Source organism: Haliaeetus albicilla, chromosome 3 (assembly GCF_947461875.1).
Source record: "Haliaeetus albicilla chromosome 3, bHalAlb1.1, whole genome shotgun sequence".
Classification (NCBI taxonomy): domain Eukaryota; kingdom Metazoa; phylum Chordata; class Aves; order Accipitriformes; family Accipitridae; genus Haliaeetus; species Haliaeetus albicilla.
In genome coordinates this window covers 48,942,923-48,964,718 of record NC_091485.1, presented here as the reverse complement: position 1 = coordinate 48,964,718, position 21,796 = coordinate 48,942,923, and the positions used below count along the sequence as shown (strand labels likewise).

Below are 21,796 nucleotides of genomic sequence, written 5' to 3'. Positions count from 1 at the left end.
GATTCTTTTCTGAAGTGCTGCTGTTTTACCAGTATCCTTTTACTTTCTGATTTTTCTTCCCAAATATAATTTGCATTTGTCAGTGTTAAGTTTCCTCCTGATGGTTCCAAGATGTTTCTTTAATTTGTTAAGATCATTTCGACTTCCGATACTGGCCACCAAAGTGCCGACGGGTCCTTCTACCTTGCTGCCAGCTCTATATTTCATGATTTCATCATTCACATCACTAACAGTCTGAAGAACAGAAAATGCCTTTAAGATCAAGCAGTTAACATGAAAAAAGTATGTCACATAAAGGAATTCTGCTTAAATACCATTACTTTTGGTTAGGCAGAACATGACTTCTTCAGAGATAACTGCCTTACTGTTAAGGTATCAAATGATGGAGAACCTACCACACTCCTATGTCCTGCTACTAGGTGTCAAAATTTTATACATCTAATCTGCACGTGTTTTAATTCTGGCCTTGACCTCAACTATCTAAGTAAGGAGATTTCATCTGTCAGATATGTCTTCTACTTCCAGGCTGTTCCATGTCATGATCAAGTATCTTTTCATCTTTTTTTGATGACCAAACAAGTGAAAATGAGATAAATTTTAAAATCTTGGCATTTTAAAATTGCCTCTTTTTTCAGTAAGCTTGCATCCCCCCCCCCCTTTTCCCCCAGGATGCATTATTGCAATAGCTTGTCTCACGAACATCGTGGATCATCCCAGCTTCCTTTGACTGGATAACATACCGAAGGGCTGCATAAAACGTGTCGTTAACCACAAAGTCACTGCAAGAGTAGTTTATCTGCCATAATCCCAAGGCATGTTGAACATCACAATATCCAGCATAAAGTTTGTCTACGCTATACGTGTTTCACACATTGTGTTCCCTTAAATATATGACCATATATTTGGACGTATTAAAACAGATTTTCAGCCGACCCAGTACCCAGACTTTGTCCGGCTTGTTTATATCACTGTTACCTACACTACCATGAGCTCACTTTCTGTGAACTTTGTCAGCAGCGACTCTGGATTTTCTCCCGAGCCGCGGAAAGAACGAATCGCTCCGGGACACCCTAATGACTACGCCGTGACCCTTCCCCATCAGGGGCTGCGTTTCGGGCAGCTCCGTCCCTCCGCCTCGGTCACCGCCCAGCCACTTCAATGTGCCGCTCGCACGACGCGCTCCTCCGTCGCCGCGGTCCGTCTCGCTGCGTGCCGAGGGAAACCTCTCACGGCAGCGCGGCCGGGCGCCGGGGCTTGCTCCGCTAAACCGGACCGCACCGGCGCTGGGGCGAGCTGCGCGTCCCCGGCCCCTCGGTGGCGGCAGGCGGACGCCGGGGCCGAGGGACACCGGCCCCGCCGGGCCCCGGCCCGCCTCGCCCGGCACGGCGGCCGCTCCCGCGGGCCGCGCTGGGCTGGCGTTTCGGGGTCGCTTACCGGCAGCAGCGTGCACGCCCCCCCCCCCCCTCCGCCTGGCTTGCGCCTCCCCCTCCCCGGGCGCACAGGGCGGGCAGGGAAGCGCGGCCCGGGCGGTGCGTGCGTGTGGTAACCCGCGGGCACAGGCACTGCCCCGACCGCGGTCGCGCCCCGCCAGAGCGGTGAAAGGCTGGGGGAAGTTCACGTCGCGCCGGGCTCTTCTCCTGGAGGAGGGGAGGCCCACCCTGCCGGCGGACGTGGCGCTTGTGCGGCTGCTTCGGTACGTTCGTGTGAGGAACGGCCGAGCGCGCCTCCCGGGCGGCCGCCCTCCGGCAGCCGCTGGCGGCGGCGGGCGGGCTGCCTGCCGGGCCAGCGCGGCCGTACGGCGGCGCGGCAGGGCCGCCTGGTGGGCCCGTCGCCTTTAAGACGCCGATGGGGCGGGACTATGTAGATTTCGGCTGAACATTCTGGAGTGGAGGGGAGCGGCGGGGGGTGAGGCGAGGCACGGCGAGGCAGGGCGCCGAGCCGAGCCGAGCCGAGCCGCGCCGAGCCGAGCCGAGCCGAGCCGAGCCGCGCCGCGCCGCCGGGCGGCCAGGCCGGCCTTTCCCGGGAGGAGGCGGAGGGGGAGGAGGCAGGGGAGGAGGAGGAGGAGAAAGAGGGAGGAGAAGGAGGAGGAGGAGGAGGGAGGACACGGGGAGGGGGTTGCTGCTGCTGGGCACAGAGGAGTCGTGCAGGAGCTGCGGCTGCACTCGGACGCCACATTCCCTCCTTACGGGACTGGCGGTGAGGATGAGCGAGAGCTGACCCTGCCGGTGCCGCCGCCTGTGCTGTGAAGTGTCTGCGCCTCCTCCTCGTCCTCCTCCTCCTCGTCCTCCTCCCCCTCCCCTGCTGTGGGTGAACCTGCGCTACGGGCTCTTCACCGACACGGCGGGGGTTGGTTTGTTTGTGTATTTGTTTAAGGCGAAGAGAGAGAAAGAGAGAGATCTTCCATCCACTGAAGCACAGTTCACTATGATCGTACTCGCATTCAGCACTGGAAGCCGGTTGGATTTCGTGTCTCAGTCCAGGGTGTTTTTCTTGCAAACCTTCCTTTGGATTTTATGTGCTACAGTGTGCAAAGCGGAGCAGTATTTCAATGTGGAGGTAAGACCAGCCGTATGCGTGTGCGCTTCCCCGTCTCCCTGTCTCCCCTTCCCTTCTTTTTCTTCCTACCCCCTAAATAAAATCAAATCAAAGAGCCAGCCAGCCACGTCTCCCAGCAGCCAGGGCGTACGTCTGTGCTGCCTTGCTTTCCAGCAGCCGGTAGCTAGCTCCTCTCCCTGAGTTTCCCCGCCTGATGGATGCGTTTCAGGCGGAGATCCCGTTATCCGCGGCAGCACAAAGCGCGATGCGATGCCGGGGGCTGGAGCGCAGCCCGTGCCGCCCCGCTGCCTTCGCCCACGGGGGACGGGAAACCCTCAGCCCGGGCACAGGGGAAACCTGGGGCGTAGTATGTACACGCAGCTCGGGGAAGGAAGGCTCTGGGAATATCCCGGGCTTAAGATACTGCTGTATTGCTGACTTTCCCCAGCTTTTTCTTTTTCTTCTTCTTCTTTTTTTTTTTTTTTTGAAAGAAGAATGAATGAAAGAGCGTTATGGGGATAGGAGGAAGGACATTTGAGATTTCGGTATGCTTCTTTGTGGTAGAGTATTTGACAAAATAAGATCTTTTTCCCATTTAAATGTAACAAAAAGAGTTGCCGCTAGAATTAGTGAAACAAACTGCATAAAGGTACGACTACAGCACAAAAGTTAGAGGGTGTGGAGGACCAGGAAACAGAATCTTTCCAAGTGAAAAAAAAGATTAAAATGTGAGAATACCTAGATGGGGCAAACCCTGAGAGTTTACAGTGACAATTCAGTGGACATCCATTTCCAGTCACTCTTCTATATGCTCCCAGTTTTCCTGTTTGGGGTTTTTACATAGTGCTTTTTATTAACTAATGTTCCTTTACTGACTTTATCATCCTTGCATATATTCTTTTTTTCTTTTTTTCTCCCTCCTGTCACTCCATTCATTCTGCTGTGAGCCCTTTTTCTTAATCTGTTGCAGTGTGATGTATTTCCCTCTTCCTTTCCCTGTCTATTCAACTTCTTCACTTTCTTCTGTCCTGGCAGCCCCACGCCAAACTTTCTGCTGCACCCATACACCACCCTCAGTCATTTTTCTTCCTAGTCTCTTTCGTCTCCTGGGTTCCCACAATTCTTTCTCTCAGAGAAATGAAGTCTCTGTCTTCTCTGTCTCGCACATATGCACACTTGCTTGTTTTATATGAGCTCTTGTTCTCACTCAGTGACATTAATTCTTGCTACCGTCTCTGGCAAGATTGCTCCTGCAGATGCTCCTCTGTTCCTAGACTGTCTCCCTTTTTGTCTGAAGTTCTTACCTGTACTTCTCCCTCTGCCTCATGCAAGATTGCCTCAAACTTATAAAAAATCACTTTTTCTTTCCCCATGTCTACTTTCATTCTAGTCTTTCTCTCTCTACAGGCAATTTCCCTTCCCACATGCAATCATCCTCTCAGCTTAACAACACACATCCATAGCTTCTCGCATTGACTTGTATCTCTCCAGAAAGTGTTGTCGTTTTACTCCATCATTAAGATCTCTTCTCACTGTGAAACCCAGCCTTTTTTGCTCAGTCACCTATGCTGTAGTCACTCTTGTCCATTCCTTATTACAAGTGTGCATCTCTGCTTCTGTTTGATTGTAAGCATTTTGGAGCAGGACTCCCGTCTTCTTACATGTTTATGCAGTGTGTACCACACTCAAGTCTAGAGTACAGTTGTGAGACTTCTGGTAAATAAAGTTGCAAATTTCAGAGTGCACATTGAAGTTTTAGCCTTCTTTTGCTCATGTCCTCAGCTGCCTTCTTTACTGATGAGCAGGGGAAAGCAGCGTGGAAGAGAGGAAGTTGCTCTCTGTATCCTCTCCAGGCTTCACAGGCTGGCCCCCTGCAGGGTATAGGGAAGAAATTCCACCGACAGAACTTTCTCCTCCCACAGAAGTCTGCTTTGCTGGCATCTGGCTCTGCTGGAGAGACGGGCGGCAGATGGAGCTAGTGTGGGAGGAGAAAAAGATTGGTTTAGTCAAGTGGAATATGAACAGGAGGCCAACTCCAGTCAGAAGGAGGTTTTATGAGGGAAGAAGGGAAACACTTTCATTTTTGCCACCTCTTCCAGATGGAAAACAGCACATTCTGAGGGCAAAAGCAGTATCGGGAGCAAGAAACGCTGTTGGGTGGAATGAAGTGGCAAGTGTGTGTGATGAGGGCACGTATTTCTCCCTTTTGAAATATGCCATCTCCTGTTCTTCCTCCCAGCCTTTCTGAAACAAAGTGCGCTGTCATATGCCAGCGCTCCCAGTCTCTTTTCATATTTAAGTCTTTGAGCCACAGATTCCTGGGAGCCAGAATAGTGTTGCAGGGAATTACTCTAGTACTTAAGAATTGTCCTAATACGGGGCTTTTCCCTAGGACACTGCCTTTGACCACTGTCCATGACATGGTCCTGGGCTAAATGGACCTGAGATTTGCCCCAGAACAGCCATTGCCATGTTCACATCGTTTTGATAGTGCTGCAAATTCAACTTTCTTTTAGTCGGGAGCAGCAAAAGCTAAAAGCATGGGGAATTTGAGGCAAAGAACTTGGCAACAGCATTTATGTATTGTGCTGTACAATCCTCTGTGTCAGCACAAGTACATAAAACAGTTGTACTTAATAGTAAATTGTGAAAATATGACAACACTTCTTACGACAGTAAGAATAAATGTGCAAAGTAGGATTCAAGAAAGAAGTGGTGGACATATAGTTGAATGAAGTGTCACTGAAAAAATGCTTAGGATGGTTGGAAAGCAGATTTTTTTCTTCATTCTTTCTTGTCTCTAAATAAAGTACAGATAATACCTGTTGAACATTATAAAGGTGGAGATCATTTATTTCCTTTTGTTGTTCTGTCTTAATTAATCCACATTCCTGATTAATAAGCAAAATCTCTGTAGTACTGTTGGATTTTTTCTTGGTTTGTTTCAATGCGAGTTTGTTAGGCTGTGAGCCAGGGCAATTCTTAGGAGATATTACTGTAGCTCAAAGATACTAAATAATAATGTTATCTTTTAAAAGAAAAACACAAAGCTGAAGTTTACGAGCTTCTATGAACATTACTGTTCCTTGTTATTTGGTTGTCCCTCTGTAGAATTTCTTTTAACTGAACATCCATGTGGATGAAATCATCAAGCTTCTGATGAGAGCCGAGTTGTCAATCCTGAAATGTATTAAAGTGTGTAGTATCTCATGTAATAGACATAGCTACTAAGATTCAGATCATGGAGTATGGGGCTCTGGAGGGGCACACTTCTACTCCGAGTCGGTGAGAGCTTTGTGGTAAAGGTGCATCAGAGACGATTGTAAACTGATAGTTTAAGTCATCATGATGAAGTTTAAGATTCACATAGTCTGATGTTTAGGAAGATTTTAGCATTGATTTTCAAAGTTCACTGATTACCAGTGGCATTTTTGTGAGGCTTTGTTTCTGACATCATGAGAAAAACTAAGGACTACACTGTTACCTCCCTCTTCTCAGTGCTGAACTATTGGTCCAAAACGATAACTTCAATGAGTAAGTGCATTAATGGAAGAATCTGTCCATCAGTGTAGAGTTTTTGTACTATTTTCAACTATTTCTGTACACTAGCAGAGGAAGATGTCCATCAGTGAGAGAGTGAATGGAATAATAGTTATTAAAAGAACATTTTAAATGTAAAATTGAAACACACAGAAGATAATTTGTTACTAAAAAATGATAGAGCAACCAATTTTCTCCTCCCCTTGTGTTGCTCAAAGATAGCTCCTATGTGTGTTATTGGGAGTGTCTATAGATGGTCTTTCACAAGTATTATCCATATAGACTATATATATATATATATTTTTATGTTTTCCTAAAACCAATAATATTGTACTGTTTGAGCTGGTATTATCCTGTAAGTTTATCTTCTAATGTTATCTGTTAGTTTATATATATATTTAAATAATAAGTATGTGTATATTTAATTTACTATTGAATAGTCAGTATTAAAAAAATTGAAAAACAATGTCACCATATTGTTAAGGGAAAAATGGTTATTGAAACAAGAATACCTTGGTCAGAAGACAGGATCAGTATGGATCTAGAATAAGATTAATCTCTGGATCCTAATACTGCCTACGCTTACTCAGCTGAGTATCTGGGTAAACCCTGCTGAGCAAAGAGGTATTGCACCTAGTTTCATTGACTGTATCTGTGATGTGGGAAACACTAGAAAGCATGCTTCATCATCTCTCTCCTCAAGCTGGCAGTTATGCTCTATTTTCCTTCTTCTAATGCTAAATATATAGACTTGAATCTCTTCGGGAGACCTTAAAATGACTCTTACTTTAGTGTGAGCAGCTCTTTAAAACAATACAGTCTTTTCTCTCCTCCCATTTTCAGAAGTGGGACAGTTAAATTGCATATTGTGGAACAAATTACAGTGGAATCCAAACTTCAGAAAAATACCATCCATTTCCTCCATGGTAATAAGTGGCTGAGAACCCCGTTGTTTTCATTGTTAATAAACTTTACAATTAGCCTCCAGGTCCTGCTGAATGGTAGTGCATGACCTTTTCTTCCATAGGCTTTGGGTCTTTTAAGCTTAAAATCAGACCAGTTTAATTCTTCAGCTGGTAATTGAAAGGGAATAAACATTTGGGAGGGGAAAAAAGTCCTCCAATATCACCTTTACACACTTTTCAGCTAGTGGGCTTGGTTCTCAGGTTTGCAAGCACAACACAGTATTTTTATAATTTGTTAAAATGCAAGCTCAAAACTATGGAGAAGCAATTACGGTGGTTTTGGTATAAGTAGTGCCATGTGTCCTAAAAGGAATTTACAGGATCTTCTGCACTGTTTTTAGTTGCAGTCAGTATGCATGTTTCTCAGTTATTTAAATTCTGAATATTAGTCTTGCATAAGGTATCAACTAAATGAATTGGATTTTTGTTAGAACAAGAAGTTCAAACTGAAATTATTAGAAGGATGGAGAGGAGTTACTGAATCAGGTGGTGGAGATGGTTAGTGGGTGAAATATTAGTCAATAAAAATATAGATATAATGTGGTGTATTTCCTATTTGATTATTGAGGAAATACAGATAAATAGAAAACCTCCTGTAAAGGCTTCTGATGAGCAGATATATCTAGATAAGGAAAATAATTGGAAAATTATGTGTTTTCTGTCATAGAAGGCAAATACCTACTATATAATGAACTGACTCTCATTTAATACGAAGAAATACCTGTGGAGACTACTAGTTGGCAGCGTGCATTCTCTGCTGTAATTTAAACAATAATTCCTGTAGATCAATTTTCTACTGTAAAGTATGAGATTATTTTGTGCCACTAATGTTGCAGGGAAGTTTATGGATTCTGTTGCCTGTATTTTGTTCAAAAACAGATTGAAAGTATGGTCCCAGTTCTTACGAGTACACAATTGACACAGTATATTAGACCTTAGGTGCAAGACATATTTGTTTATAATTTTAGTTCATCTTATTTTCCTATTGCAAATTTTTAGACTAGTGTTTAAGTGTCACAGCTATTAGTGGTTCTCCTTTCTAATAAGAAAAGAAATAAAATGGTTAAATAAAGAGATTTATGTAATCACCTTATGTAGTGCAAGATAAACCTACCAAAACATGCATTCCTAATGTTTTCTGAGATGAGATCTTACTAAAATACGCAATTTATTAGTCCACCAAAAACCCCAAGCTCTCCCCCTTCCATTACTCAGAAGGGATAATGTAAAACTCCTGCATAACCATTCATTGTTTCTTCAGAGTGGATATACTGTGTTCTTTAACTGGTTTAAGATTTATGCTGCTCTTTGTCAGTTTTATTTGAATCCATCTAAAAGGTCAGTGCTTGCTCTAGGCACCTCAGCTCTGCTTATGCACTCGGCAAGACTGAGTTGTTAGAGTTTATAAAGATAGAATGTGGTATTATATATATTTTAAAACATTGCAAACTGCATCTGTTTTCAGTATTTTAAAGTGTGTCTCATCCTTCTACTTCACCAAATGATCATTTTGTGGAGTTAAAACACTGGAGGACTTTGTGTTGATGCTTTTTGAAGATCCTTAAAGTAACAATGTAACTTAAAAAAAAAAAATTAATTACCCTATTTAAATGGCTTAATTCTCACTTCTCTGTTTCGGATTCCAGTTTGTCTAACCTGTTTGCTATCCTCAAGCTATACTATTGACCATAATCTGAAGGAGAAGGTTGAGTATGTTTAATTTGTTATCTGTGATATGTCAAATGACAGATTTGGTTTCATTTTGTATGAAGAAGACCAGGATTAGTGCTGCAAACATGATTTTAGCTGGCACTGAAATGGATTTGAAAAATAATTATGATTAGAGCTTTATCCTTTAAAGAGAGGTCATGCTATTTGGAACCTTTATTTATTGGTTGCCTGGCAACTGTTCATTCATGTTCGTGCTTATCGTCATTCATTATAAGCATCTTTGCTGTACAGTAAGAGCAGTAAAGTGGTAACAATTTATTTCTGTGATGAATTAAAATTGACATAAATTACAGAAATAGAAAAAAAATATTTCTGGTGTTTTACTTATTAACCAAAACCATTGGTTCAATGTTTCTCTACTTGTTAACAGCTATTTTATACTAGCTGAGGAGTTATCTGCACTTCAGCTGTGATCATAATGTTCCTAGCACACCTTTTGAGGTATTACAGCACATAATTGACTTAGGGGCTTGTTCAGGTGTTTTTGTCATGCTTTAAATCTCCTGTTAATTTCAAGATCAAGGCTTCAGGGTGTGAGGAAACGTAGCCCCTGTTGATTTCAATGCTTAGCATTAGGCAATCCAATCTCAAGTGCTGAGGCTTGAAGCCAATATTGGGAAGGGAGTTTAAAATTCTGGGATTAAAACTCCTGTGACAGGGGATGTGCAGCTGAAGCGATGAGCCACAGTAGGTCTGTAGAACATTAAAGTCACTTGATGCTTTCTCTCTGTAGAACAATAGCGGTTTTCATTACGCTGAGAGAAAACATTCATAAAGCATATTGTTTGGCAATTGTTTTGTGACTGTGGGTGAAAAATATTTTGCCTTTTGTATTAATTCTTTATGAATCATATCGTGATTGACCCTTGTGTGGAATAGCAGTGAGGAATGGGATAGTTGTGCTATGGAGTATTTGTGGAAGATGTCTCTGTATATTGAGAGGAGTATTGGAACAAATTCCTTATGGCTGCATCTTAAAAGAACATCTGTCACTTCAGGGCCAGGGTGGAAGTAGATTTGTCTCTCTACTGCTACCTCTTGGTAGCAGTGGCATTGCCTCTATACCAGATGGTTCAGAGCTTGGGGAAAGAATGTCCCTCTAGGACTGATGCCTTCCGCTTTGAGCTTCTGATTGTACTAACTCACCAGTACTCTTCATGCAATGCTGTGGTTATGGGGGACAAAGTCACTGCTGTAGAACAGGTCTACATCGATTTTCATCAGCTTTTCCCCACTCACATGACATACCTGTAATACATGAAGATCCTGTTATGCATTTTCCCTTTTATGAAACAATTGAACTCATTTCACAGTTGTATAGATAACTTGAAAAGAAATGCTAACCTCAGAAAATGTGGTCTTTAATTTTTTTTTCCTCATGATCTTGTAGAGAAACAGTTGTTTTATTTCATTGGTCCTGTTCATTTTTGCTGACATGTAATCACATCTACACTTGCAAGTGTGAAATACAGGTTGTCAAGGGGGAGACTTACCTTTTCAGAAAATTACCAGCTGAAAGGCAGATGGAAAATTGTCAATTTCTTTAAAACATAGATAACAAAACAGAAAAACAAGCATCCCTTTCTATGAGAAGGAAGAGACTTCCTTTAAATGTACAGTGGATATTTACAAAGTGTACCAAAGAGGAAATTGCTTCCTTTTTGTATTGCATCCGGATCTGAAGGTGATGATCCTGTCATATTTTTCTTTCTTACCTCAGATGTTGGTTGTGTGATGCTCTCCTAGTAAATTGCTTTGACCCACTGTCTTAGCAGAGAAATTGACAGATTGTGTTTGTCAACATGTCGTGGTTTACATGCTGTACAGAATAGTAATAATATATTTAATTGCAAGTAAAATAAATGATCTGTCTTCCACACAGTAAAATCTATTATTATTTACTAGAAGTAATACTATTATATTGTGACCTGTACAGCATGATTTTGGTCTTGGCACGTGAGGCTTTTTTTTTTCCTCTCATTACTTCTATGTATTTAAAACAAAACAAAACACAACCCAGGACTGAGTTCCATTTTTCGATTTCCTTTATTGATTATGAAGTGCTGGATTCTGATACTTCTGTCCTTTATTACTCATGCATGGAATGTCAACTTTGGAAAGGTATTTGTTATCTCTTCCTCTGTTGCATTTCTTTTTAAATATGTAGGAAAAAGGAGGCGGTGTGAGTAAGTGACTGAGGCATTGTGCTTGGGGGGGGTGGAGATCTGGGTTGTGTGTCCAGTTCCATCATGAGTCTTCATATTGATCACATAGCTTATCCATCTTTGTAACCTAGCTTGCACAAATGTGAATTGGACTAATTGAAGAGTTTTTGCTGCCTTTTCCAATACATGTCAAGAACAATGGAAGTGATGTAAAAGAGCCAGGAATATATCTCCATCATTCATTTGCCTTGGGGCTGTTTCACTTTTTTTTGTAAAAAATAGTAGAGGGATATCATAAAATATAAATACAGCATTTCAGTTTGATCATCTGTGTAATCATTCAAGTAGTGAATATGTTCCAGAGACAAGCACCAGAGCAGAAAAGGTGAAAAACATGTCTATAACGCTTCAAACCCTGGTGGTTTTTTAGTTTAGTTTTGTTTTTTTAGAATGTAAGTACCAAAACCTGGTAGAGAACATTGTCCATAGGATTACATGAAGGATGTTATTAGATGACTGAAGATAGAGAGTATCACATTCTCTTTCAGAATAAAGGTTTTGAATAAGTTAATTTTTGTTACCCAAATATGAAAACAAATAGTCTGCTTCAAAGTGTATTTAAATAAATGTAAAAGTCTTAACACACAGAATGGATTTTGGATCAGATTGTAAATGTTACACAATGCAGAATTAAAAACCGTTCTATTTTTGAATGAATGTACTATTAAATAAGTAAATTGTTCCACAAACATTCATGTTGCCTTGTCATCACGGTACCTAAGGTTCTCCTTTTTTGTTTGAATATTTGTGGATTTTAATGAAATACAATAAAAGATTGTCCTTTCACTGCTCCAGGTATTAATGTTTTTTATTAGACCCCACTAATAGGCAGACTGGCTGCTCACTTACCCCTGGATGTTAAAAACTTAGTGGTGGGAAGATGAGGCACAGGAGAAGTAAGAGATTTGCTATGCTGACATGTTAAGTATGATAGAAGTGGAAACTGAATCCTGTTCCTCAGGGTTCCTGTACCATGAGTTCACCTTATGATCTTCCTTCTTTCTACTTTCCTCTTTTCTTTTCCTTGCTTCTTTGTTATCTCTTGTTTTCATCTTTTTTTTTTTTTTTCTTTTTCTTTTCTTTCCCCTCAGCTTGTCTTCCTACGGACCATTGCCAGCAGCCAAGGAAAGTCATCAGTCATTAACGAACCACAGAATCAGAGATATTAGGGATGGGAAAGACTTATCAAGAGCCTATTTCTCTGCCAGTGCAGGATTGCTAACTATTATATATTTTATGGTGTTTTGTCAAGTTTTAAAATCCAAGGTGGTGGGACTTTCAAAATTGGAATTGAAAAAAAAACCTGGTAGAAGTACAGTAGGGAAAACTGCAGTGGAAGAATTATTTTCAATAGACTTTCCTTTGGCTACTGGCAACAGTTTGAAGATGGCTCAGGTTAGACAGTATCTGACAGAAAGTGGTGTCTGTTATAATCCAAGATGATAGGAGCTGTTTATGAGCATAGATGGCATGCACTGATTGGTAATTTGGTGTATTTCTTTGACTTTACAGAATGAAAGATGCAGGAGGGGCAGAGGGAAATGAAGGATTGATTTAAATTTTAACTCCATTTGAAATCCGTAGTGCAGTTGAAATGAACTAACACTGCCTGATTTTAAAGGATACGTAGGTGTGTATGGATTGCTGACACTGTCTCAGGAGGGCTTGACTAGTTTATGATGATTTTCTCAAAGTACTATGCCTTGTTGTATTTAAGTATTACTACCTAGTGAAAAAATTGGATATTAGTAGGAGTGTTATGAATATATAGATATTATGCTCTGTTAAAAAAAAATCTTATTTTGCAGTTTCACACATTACATCATTAGTGTGGTCACAAACACAGACTTAAAGATGTTCATGACACTGGCACATCTGAGCTGTCATAATGTCCGTGGTTACGAGGTGACCCGCCTAGTGGATGAGGGGAAGGCTGTGGATGTTGTCTGCCTGGACTTTAGTAAGGACTTTGACACTGTCTCTCACGGCATACTCCTTGAGAAACTGGCGACTCATGGCTTAGACAAGTGTACTCTTCGCTGGGTAAAAAACTGACTGGATCGATGAGCCCAGAGGGTTGTGGTGAATGGAATTAAATCTGGCTGGCAACCGGTCACAAGTGGTGTTCCCCAGGGCTCAGTATTGGGGCCAGTTCTGTTTAATATCTTTATCAGTGATTTGGATGAGGGGATTGAGTGCACCCTCAGCAAGTTTGCAGGCGACACCAATTTGGGAGGCAGGGTCCATCTGCTTGAGGGTAGGAAGGCTCCACAGAGGGATCTGGACAGGCTGGATTGATGGGCTGAGGCCAGTCGTATGAGGTTCAACAAGGCCAAGTGCCGGGTCCTGCACTTGGGTCACACCAACCCCATGCAGCTCTACAGGCTTGGGGAAGAGTGGCTGGAAAGCTGCCCAGTGGAAAAAGACCTGGGCGTGCTGATTGACAGCCGGCTGAATATGAGCCAGCAGTGTGCCCAGGTGGCCAAGAAGGCCAACGGCATCCTGGCCTGCATCAGCAATAGTGTGGCCAGCAGGAGCAGGGAGGTGATTGTTCCCCTGTACTGGGCACTGGTGAGGCCGCACCTCGAGTCCTGTGTTCAGTTTTGGGCCCCTCACTACAGGAAAGACATGGAGGTGCTGGAGCGTGTCCAGAGAAGGGCAATGAAGCTGGTGAAGGGTCTAGAGCACAAGTCTTATGGGGAGCAGCTGAGGGAACTGGGGTGGTTTAGCCTGGAGAAAAGGAGGCTGAGGGGAGACCTTATCGCTCTCTACAACTACCTGAAAGGAGGTTGTAGTGAGGTGGGTGCTGGTCTATTCTATCAAGTGACTAGTGAAAGGATGAGAGCAAATGGCCTCAAGTTTTGCCAGGGGAGGTTTAGATTCGATATTAGGAAAAATTTCTTTACTGAAAGGGTTGTCAGGCATTGGGACAGGCTGCCCAGGGAAGCGGTGGAGTCACCATCCCTGGAGGTATTTAAAAAACATGTAGAAGAGGCACTTCGGGACATGGTTTAGTGGGCATGATGGTGTTAGGTTGGCGGTTGAACTTGATGATCTTGAAGGTCTTTTCCAACCTAAACAATTCTATGCTTCTATGCTTTGCAAATTATGTAACACATGCGAAAGGAGGATCTCAGGATATTTCATGTGGGAAGGTTGAGTTTGTTTGCTGATATATACATCCTGATGATGAGATTGTGCAGGATGATTTGCATGAGGTGTATTTTCTGGCAAGTGTGCAAGTTGCAGGGTTAGATTGGGAAAGGGAATCAGTTTGAGAGAACAGTACTTAAGTGTTCAAATGCGCTGTACAGGTTTCCTATACATTAATAACAGTCTGCTCCCTGAAGTCAATGAAACAGAGAGACTAATTCAGCCGACCAACCAGCTGATGTCTGTATCAGAGTGAGTTGAGTCTTTTTTCTGCACTCTACTGTTAGTATTGACTAGTAGTGTGATTCAGTTGGTTATGTGTAGGCAGCCAGCACCATTTAAGTTGCCCTTGGCTGAGGTGTGCACAAGGCTGGCAGAAATAACATGGGACCTATGAAAACTTCATCTTTTTAGGGTAGCGACAGGAAGTCAGGCTGTGTGTCCTAAGTTTTCTCAGATGACTCTAGACACTTCTGTTTAGGTAACTATATCCTGTTCCCAATTTTAAGGGATGATGGAGGGTGTCGAGACACCTATATCTGCGGGGCTCCCCCAGGTAGACACTGGCATTCGGATGTCGTAATTTGGGGTTGAATCCCTTTCCTCTGCAATGGTGGGATTCATTACAGTTGTCTAGGTACCTGGTGCTATTTAGGCCCTGTGGTCTCTCTTGCTTGGCCTCTAGATGATGTTCCAGAAAAGCGTGGGCCTCCTAAAGGTCTGATGATAGATATATCTGCCATCCCCTGGATAATGTAGATCATCTCAGATCACATCAGACACTGGTACTTCTGACAAAACCAAGAGCAGAGCTCCATTTTTATGGTAGTACAATTTTTACCCTGTCACTCTGGTGCCCTGCACATTATTAAATACATTTATCCCTTAGCACAAGAGGCTAACACTTTCTTATATCTTTAGATCTCATGTATTTTAAATATTTAATTAGGGATGTAAAGAACACAACACTTCTCCACTGGCAACAAGGCAGTTTTGACTTCAACCTTAACGAGACCAAGCCTGGGCTTGTTTAAGTCTGTGTAAAACATATTACCTAACTTACAGCAAACGTTTTATAAACTTAGTGCTTCTGACTGTTATTTGATGCCTTACCATAAATGATTTTAAAGGCGGTCTTTCCTTCCTAAACATATAAACCTCTAAACAGCTATTTGTTGCCCTAGAGAGGAGAAAACAGAATGCGAAGCATTTTTATAAAAAGTAAGTAATTAGAATATACATTTTAGAAGAATAAGCTGGCTAAATGTCTATTGTCTGATAGACAATCCCCAAGAAGATAAAAATGAAAATGACATTTTAATAATTTCTTTGGGTAAGAGCCCTAGGTCCTCAAGAATAATTAGCTATGTTTTCAAGTACTTTTGTTATGTAAAATAAAATGTGGATTAATTCCACAGAAATTTACATTTCTGTGTTAATACCAGAGTTTAGATCTCATCATAGGCACATATGTAATTTCATTGATTTATTTACGCTACTTGCTTTAGGTCTTCAGAACTGTGAACTTAACTGGGTCAGAATAAGAGTGTTAGTGGCCAGCTTATATGTTTGCTCATTTACTTATTTATATAAGTCAAGAATTTGAAATACCTGAGTATGCTACTTGATGTACTATTTAAATGAGTTTTCTGCTATCATGTAATTATAGAGAGACTAGATCTGCTGTTGATTTTTAGGTCTACATTTCATAAAGAAGAGTGATATATCTGCAATCTTCTGTTCCAGAAGAACTTCCTTTGTAATATTTAGCTCTACTCTATTGTTTTGCACTGACAAGCTCATTTAGAGAAAAAACAGTATTTAGTTCCTTTGTGAATAATCCCATCATTTTTCCTGGCTGCCAAGAGAATTCACTTTTTGTCCCAGCAGTCAGATAAAGATAGAGTCATTGTTCTTCATAGATTAATTGCTTAGATGCCTTTTCCACTGAGATATTAGAGAATTTTTCTCTGCATGCAAGATCTTTCTAAGAAGGTGATGTTAATTTAATTTGGACCAAAAGATTTGGATTCTATAGAAATATGTTCTTTCTTTAGCTTTGCTCAAAATAAAGATTCCATTTCATTAAAAGCATTTTTTAATGTCTTTATGAATATTCCCTTCCTTCTCTAAATTTTCAGCAGCAGAGGAATTGATTATTAAGGTGAAACTAAGCTTTAAAAATGTTAGAACAATACAGTCTGTAATGTTTTGTAAAAGTTATGAGTGACTAAGGACAGGAGAGCCTAAAGCAACTATAGCTTTTCTTATGTTCCAACGCTAATACAATAGAGAAATTCATCATGCCCGTTAGCTTTAGCATGATAGCTAGAAAAGGACAGAGTGGGACTTTTAATCTTAAATGTCTTACAATGTAAAGGCTTTGTAGGTATTAACTTGTTTTTAGAAATAAAATAGCACATGTGTAGTTGAAAATTGTGTAATGGTGTTTGGAAAAGTATCTAATAAAAAAATAAAAATTGGTTGTTTTTTTCCTTTGGAACAAAGAATTCACAGAGTTGTTGAAAGAAGTCAACAGCCTTCAGACTTACATAGAAATGGAGAGTATAAATACACTTTCGCTCCATGCTTTCTTTTTTTGGAGCTCATACACTACCCATGTGTCAGTGGTAAGAAGAAACTATTTAGAGACAGGAATAAGAAGGGAATCCACCCATATGTGATCTGTTTTCTTTTACAGAACTGTTATTTGTTTACTTATGTACTTATTATCCTAGTAAGGTATCTGTGTCTAATGGTCTTGATTGGAAAACTTTGATGAGATTCTAACTTCATGGAATTGGTCAGGTTGTGCCATTAATTTCATTGGGTCCAAGATATTACTCCAAGCTCTTTGAAAAGCACTGAATCACCAAATATTTTAACTGAGTAAATTAAGAGTATGTACATACTAAATACAAAAGATAAATATTGGTGTGGAAATCTATAGGCTTAACCTGTACATAAGGGATCAAATCAGTACAAAAAGAAGTGGAGATACACTATCTATGTGTAAACTGAATCTTGTAGTTAGAAGAAAGTTTAAAAACATTAGAGGAGTGGGATTCTTTAAACAGAAAACCAGAAAGAATAGTCAGGGGGTGATGTAGGAGAGAAAAAGTTAACTTGTTTTGAGATGGGATCTAACTATTTAATGAAATGGCTTACATAGTATAACTTCTCTTAGCAGCAGTAATGGACTGGATTCCTTCCTTGTCCTATATCCTCAGTCTAACAGTAATTTTCTCATTCAGTGAGGCTGATGGCTCTACTGACAGCCATTAACTGCAATATTTATTCTTCTGCATTAGTCTGTCTACCTTAAGACCTCTATAGCTATTGTATTAGACCAAAAATGTGGACTAGGTTGCATTGAGTTCTCCACTTCATTGGTTTTTGTCACTTACACTATTCAGATGCCATGTGTGAAAGTCTCTTTTTCCAATAACATTTAATTCAATGCTGACAACCATGATTAAGGCCTGTGGAATCAACCAGACTGGTTTGAAAATCATAAAAAGGCTTTTGGAATATTTTTGGTTGTCTTCTGCTTTTTGAGATTGTGGGTTCACTTTTTTTTTTCCCTGAAACAAGGATGAGAAATTCACAGTTAAAGGAGAAACAGTATTTTCCTTATATGCAGTAAGCCAAGTCTTCAGAAAACATACCAAATACTTAAGATGAAGCCTGTCTAGCACTAACCACAGTCCTCACTTCATACCTCTTTGCAGTTTTGGTTGTCTTCAAAATTGTATTTGCTGCTTTTCTGCTGCTATTAAAACTTGCTACTTCAAAAGGTCAAAGTACTTCTAGCTGCTGACAAACACTGTTTTTCACTGTATGATGACTACTAACATTATACAATTTGCATAACACCATTAAGCTGTTTAACAGTGGGTAACTGGCTGGCCTTGTGCATCACTATTTGCTTGACCATGAGAGAAGCCTAAGTTTGATTCTACGGCTTGTCTGCAGTGATTCCACTGATTGTCTGCAGCCGCAGGGACTGGGTAGTTCTCCAGGAATTTAGCTTTTATTTTTACAGATACTGTGACTTCTCTAATAGGAGAAGAAAAGCACAGATTTTACTGCTTTTATAAGTAAGTTTGTGATTTTCTACTCTTAACTTGGTATTTTGTAGCATCCATGAGAGACAAATAGAGTTGTAGTGAGGTAGGAACAGTATCCTAGATGTTCAAGATTAGACCTCCAAAAGCAGTATATTAAAATACCAATATCAGTAGTGACATGTACTTTTAGGCGTAAGCTAACAATAATTTGTGAACTAAGGAGGTTAATTCAGATAACTATTTAAATAATATAAATGAATTTTTAGATGAGTATTTAGATAATATAAATCATCCTTCCTCCTATGTAATCAGATGCTTTTTCTCTTTCCTTTTATATTTTGTTGTTTTATTTTGTTTTACTTTGATTGAGATACATGAAATTTAAGAAGACAGGACTGCTTAGTAGCTGACTGCTTAGATAATATTTTCATGAGAAAAATGTCAGTGATTGATACGTATTCAATGGATATTGATTGGAGGCGGGATGACACGACGCGATAGACAGTTGACTGCCTAACAATATAAATTTAAACTTCAGAATTCCTGTAGTGATTGGCTTCATGCACGAGTCAGGAGTTGAAAATCAGGGGGATGGCCTTTGGGAGACCTGGCAATAGGGATTCTGCTTGTTCAAGAATGCAAATAGGGAGTTCAAAATTATTTTAACGATATATACCTATAATGGGGAGTATTTTAAATCAGTCACCACATTTCTTTCCTATGATTCAGAAAACATTGCTTGGGTAGAAAGGAGACAGCAAGTCATGAATTTCAAAGTAAGAGCTAAACAGAAACACACTGTTGTATGTTAGATAAATGCAGTGGATGGTGTGGCTCTCGGTTTTGAAAGAACAGAGGAGGTAATCCCTTCAGGCATTGCTCTTTGCTTGTGTTAATAGGGTTAGATTCAGCTCTGGAGATGTAGTCCCACAAAGGGTCTCTCTAAAGATAGTGGAATGAATTTAACTCATTATGTCCTGCTTGGTTGTAAGGACCTAATCACATTAATGTTGGAGACAAAAAAGCATTTGAAATGCAGCCCCCGATGACCGGAAAACCCTTGTCTTATATAAGATGAAGCAGAGACTGTAGAATAAGGTATCCTTTGAGTTCATTGTGAGTTTCAAGTTACACCGCATGGGTTTATACTGAATGAACACAGTATTGGAAGATTTTTGAAAGAGGTCTGACTATGTTTATATATAATATATTAAAATAATAAAAATGTTTTTGCAGATTTTCTGGAGAGCTTTATGTAAAAGTGCCAATACAGTTTGAATTGCTGCCTTACAGACCTAACTGAAACGGGTATAAGTCTTCAGTATCTTTAATTATGTTGAGAAATTTCCAGCACAGATGTTAAACTGAAAAGCTTTGGATAAACTTTCGTATTGTGTGGAACTTTCATCTCTTTCACCCGTTTATTTGCTTGATGCAAGATACCAAGCTAATGACAAGTTAATTGCAGGAGTTAAATTTCAAGATAACATGTCATGTTTCAAAAAGTATAAAATTCAGTATCAGAGTAACTCTGTCTATATTAGTAAGCTAAGCAATGCCACAGAAGTCTTCAGGCACTGAACTCATCTGTCTATGCATTTAAATTGTTTTAGGCATGGTTTCAGTATGGACCAGCTAGCTAGCATGGTCAGTGTGGGCCGCAGTATGACCAGGGACAACCTCCTGAAGGATTTGAATTCAGGCACCTTGTGTGGAGGTGAGCTGTTGTGCCAGTGATTTTTTCTTGCTGGAGAACAGTCTTAGGCACATGTAATTTAGATACAACCAGTCTTTTTTGTGAGTCTTCTTAAATGACTGATTCTGATTTGTCCCTCTTGGTGATTCACTCTGTTCAGATGACATGTGAGGGGGAAAGGTCCAGAACATACGTGTCCTTTTTACCATTTGTTGCAGTTTCTCTCAGAAAAATTTGATGACAGACACTGTGTTGGAAAACTGTTTTATTGTTTCTTTGGTTTTTGCATATCAATATTTTCTTTGGACTTGCACCATCCAGGCACCACAGACAATGGTTAGCCCCAGACACTTCCATGGTAGAAGGAGAATTTAACCAGATTTAAAGACTTGAGGATCAGGGCTTTATTTAGTATCAGTCTGCAGTAGGGTCATACTGGTGTATCGGGCCAGGGCTCAGTCAGGTTTTATGTATGATCTAGAAGATATGCCTTCAAAAGCCTGAAATAATTTTGTTGCCATTTCTTGCATACATTAGATTGAGGGTCAACACTTTGTTTTTCTGCTCCGCATTGTATTTCTTTTCAATCTCTGCTTTCTTATGATAGTGTTTTTCTTGGTTGTAAGTTTGAGTTACATTTGCTGACTATTAAGGAGACAGACGTGCTTTTTCCCATCATTGTCTCTAGAATGGTTAGTGGCAAGGCAAGTTACCCAATGCTGTACCAAAGTTGATCAAACCTGAGCTGGAGAAAGCAGTGCCCAAGTCATAGAGTCAGCTGAAGCAGAGACATTGATTGTTACCTCTGATCATGACCTACACAGTTGGCTCTCGTGAAATGCTTCCATGCGGTTTATATGTTCGCAGTTTTGCGTCACAAACTTCCATTAAGGTTGGAGATTGTGTGTGCTGCAAATGTTATGGTGTTGCCTCGCAGTCAGGTCTGGATCTCCGGGTGAAGTCTCACAGTGGGTGAAATTTTGCTGGAGAAGGTGTCCCCTTTGGTGAGAAAACCCAAGACCCCTTTGTAGGATGTGGACAGTTGTATGCTGGTGTTCATCTGGGATATGATTCAGGCAAAAGAAGCAACCAGTGCTTGGACTCTCCTTTGCTGAAGGTGAGGTAAGTCAAGAGAGCTTTCTAAGGCTCCTTCACTGCTTGATACTTCCTGGGACTGTCAAGGAAGAATGCCCCTGAGAATTGATTTGAATTGTATTTTTGGTAACTGAGCTGGGATGATCAACTTGTGTTATGTACTAGCAGCCCTCTAAACTCCTGTAGTAGCAATGATCTAGTATTATTAGCCTTTAAGACCACATTCAGAGTAGTACTTAGATGGGGAAAAATGAGCCTTCCCCTGTTTTTTTCCTTTGCATTTCTCTTTGTAAAGCTCAGCCCGTTACACAGCGGAGGACTTCAGCCTTGATCTGGGAAAGGATGCTATTGAGAACTGTGTTTAGGGAAGCTAGACCGTTCAGTGTCTTGAAAAGGAGAAAGCCCGAAGTGGCTTTTTGTCACTGATACTATTAGCCTCCTCTGATACCCTGTGAAATACTGTCTTCAGTATAAACTCTGTAAATAAAATCAAGCTATTGATACCTGTTCTGCTTACTACTCCTACTCAAGTCAAATGTTTTCTTGTGATCTGGCACCCTCCATTCTCGTTTTGTAAGCCGGTTCTTAATCTGTATGAGCAACTTTTCTAATGTCTGACTTTGTAGGTGAAACTGCTGTGTGATGCAGCATTAACTGATTTGAAATCGAGATAAAATGTTCATTGTGTCACATTTATCGTCTGTCATATCAGCAATACATACAGTAAATTGGTCGTGTGTAGTTTTTTCATGAGTTTGAGTTACTCCGGCTGGTCTATGCATCAGA

At 40.8% G+C, this 21,796-nt stretch overlaps 1 protein-coding gene across 1 annotated transcript in view; it reads left to right on the top strand.

The window, feature by feature from the left end:
• The first annotated feature begins 1,563 nt into the window (after positions 1 to 1,563).
• The window catches only part of MMP16 (matrix metallopeptidase 16), a 190,424-nt gene continuing 170,191 nt past the window's right edge, over positions 1,564 to 21,796 (top strand). The window contains exons 1-2 of the mRNA XM_069779627.1: positions 1,564 to 1,693; positions 2,374 to 2,556. Of these exons, the coding sequence (XP_069635728.1) occupies positions 2,425 to 2,556 (132 nt within the window). The 5' untranslated portion in view covers positions 1,564 to 1,693; positions 2,374 to 2,424. The remainder of the gene's footprint in view (positions 1,694 to 2,373; positions 2,557 to 21,796) is intronic.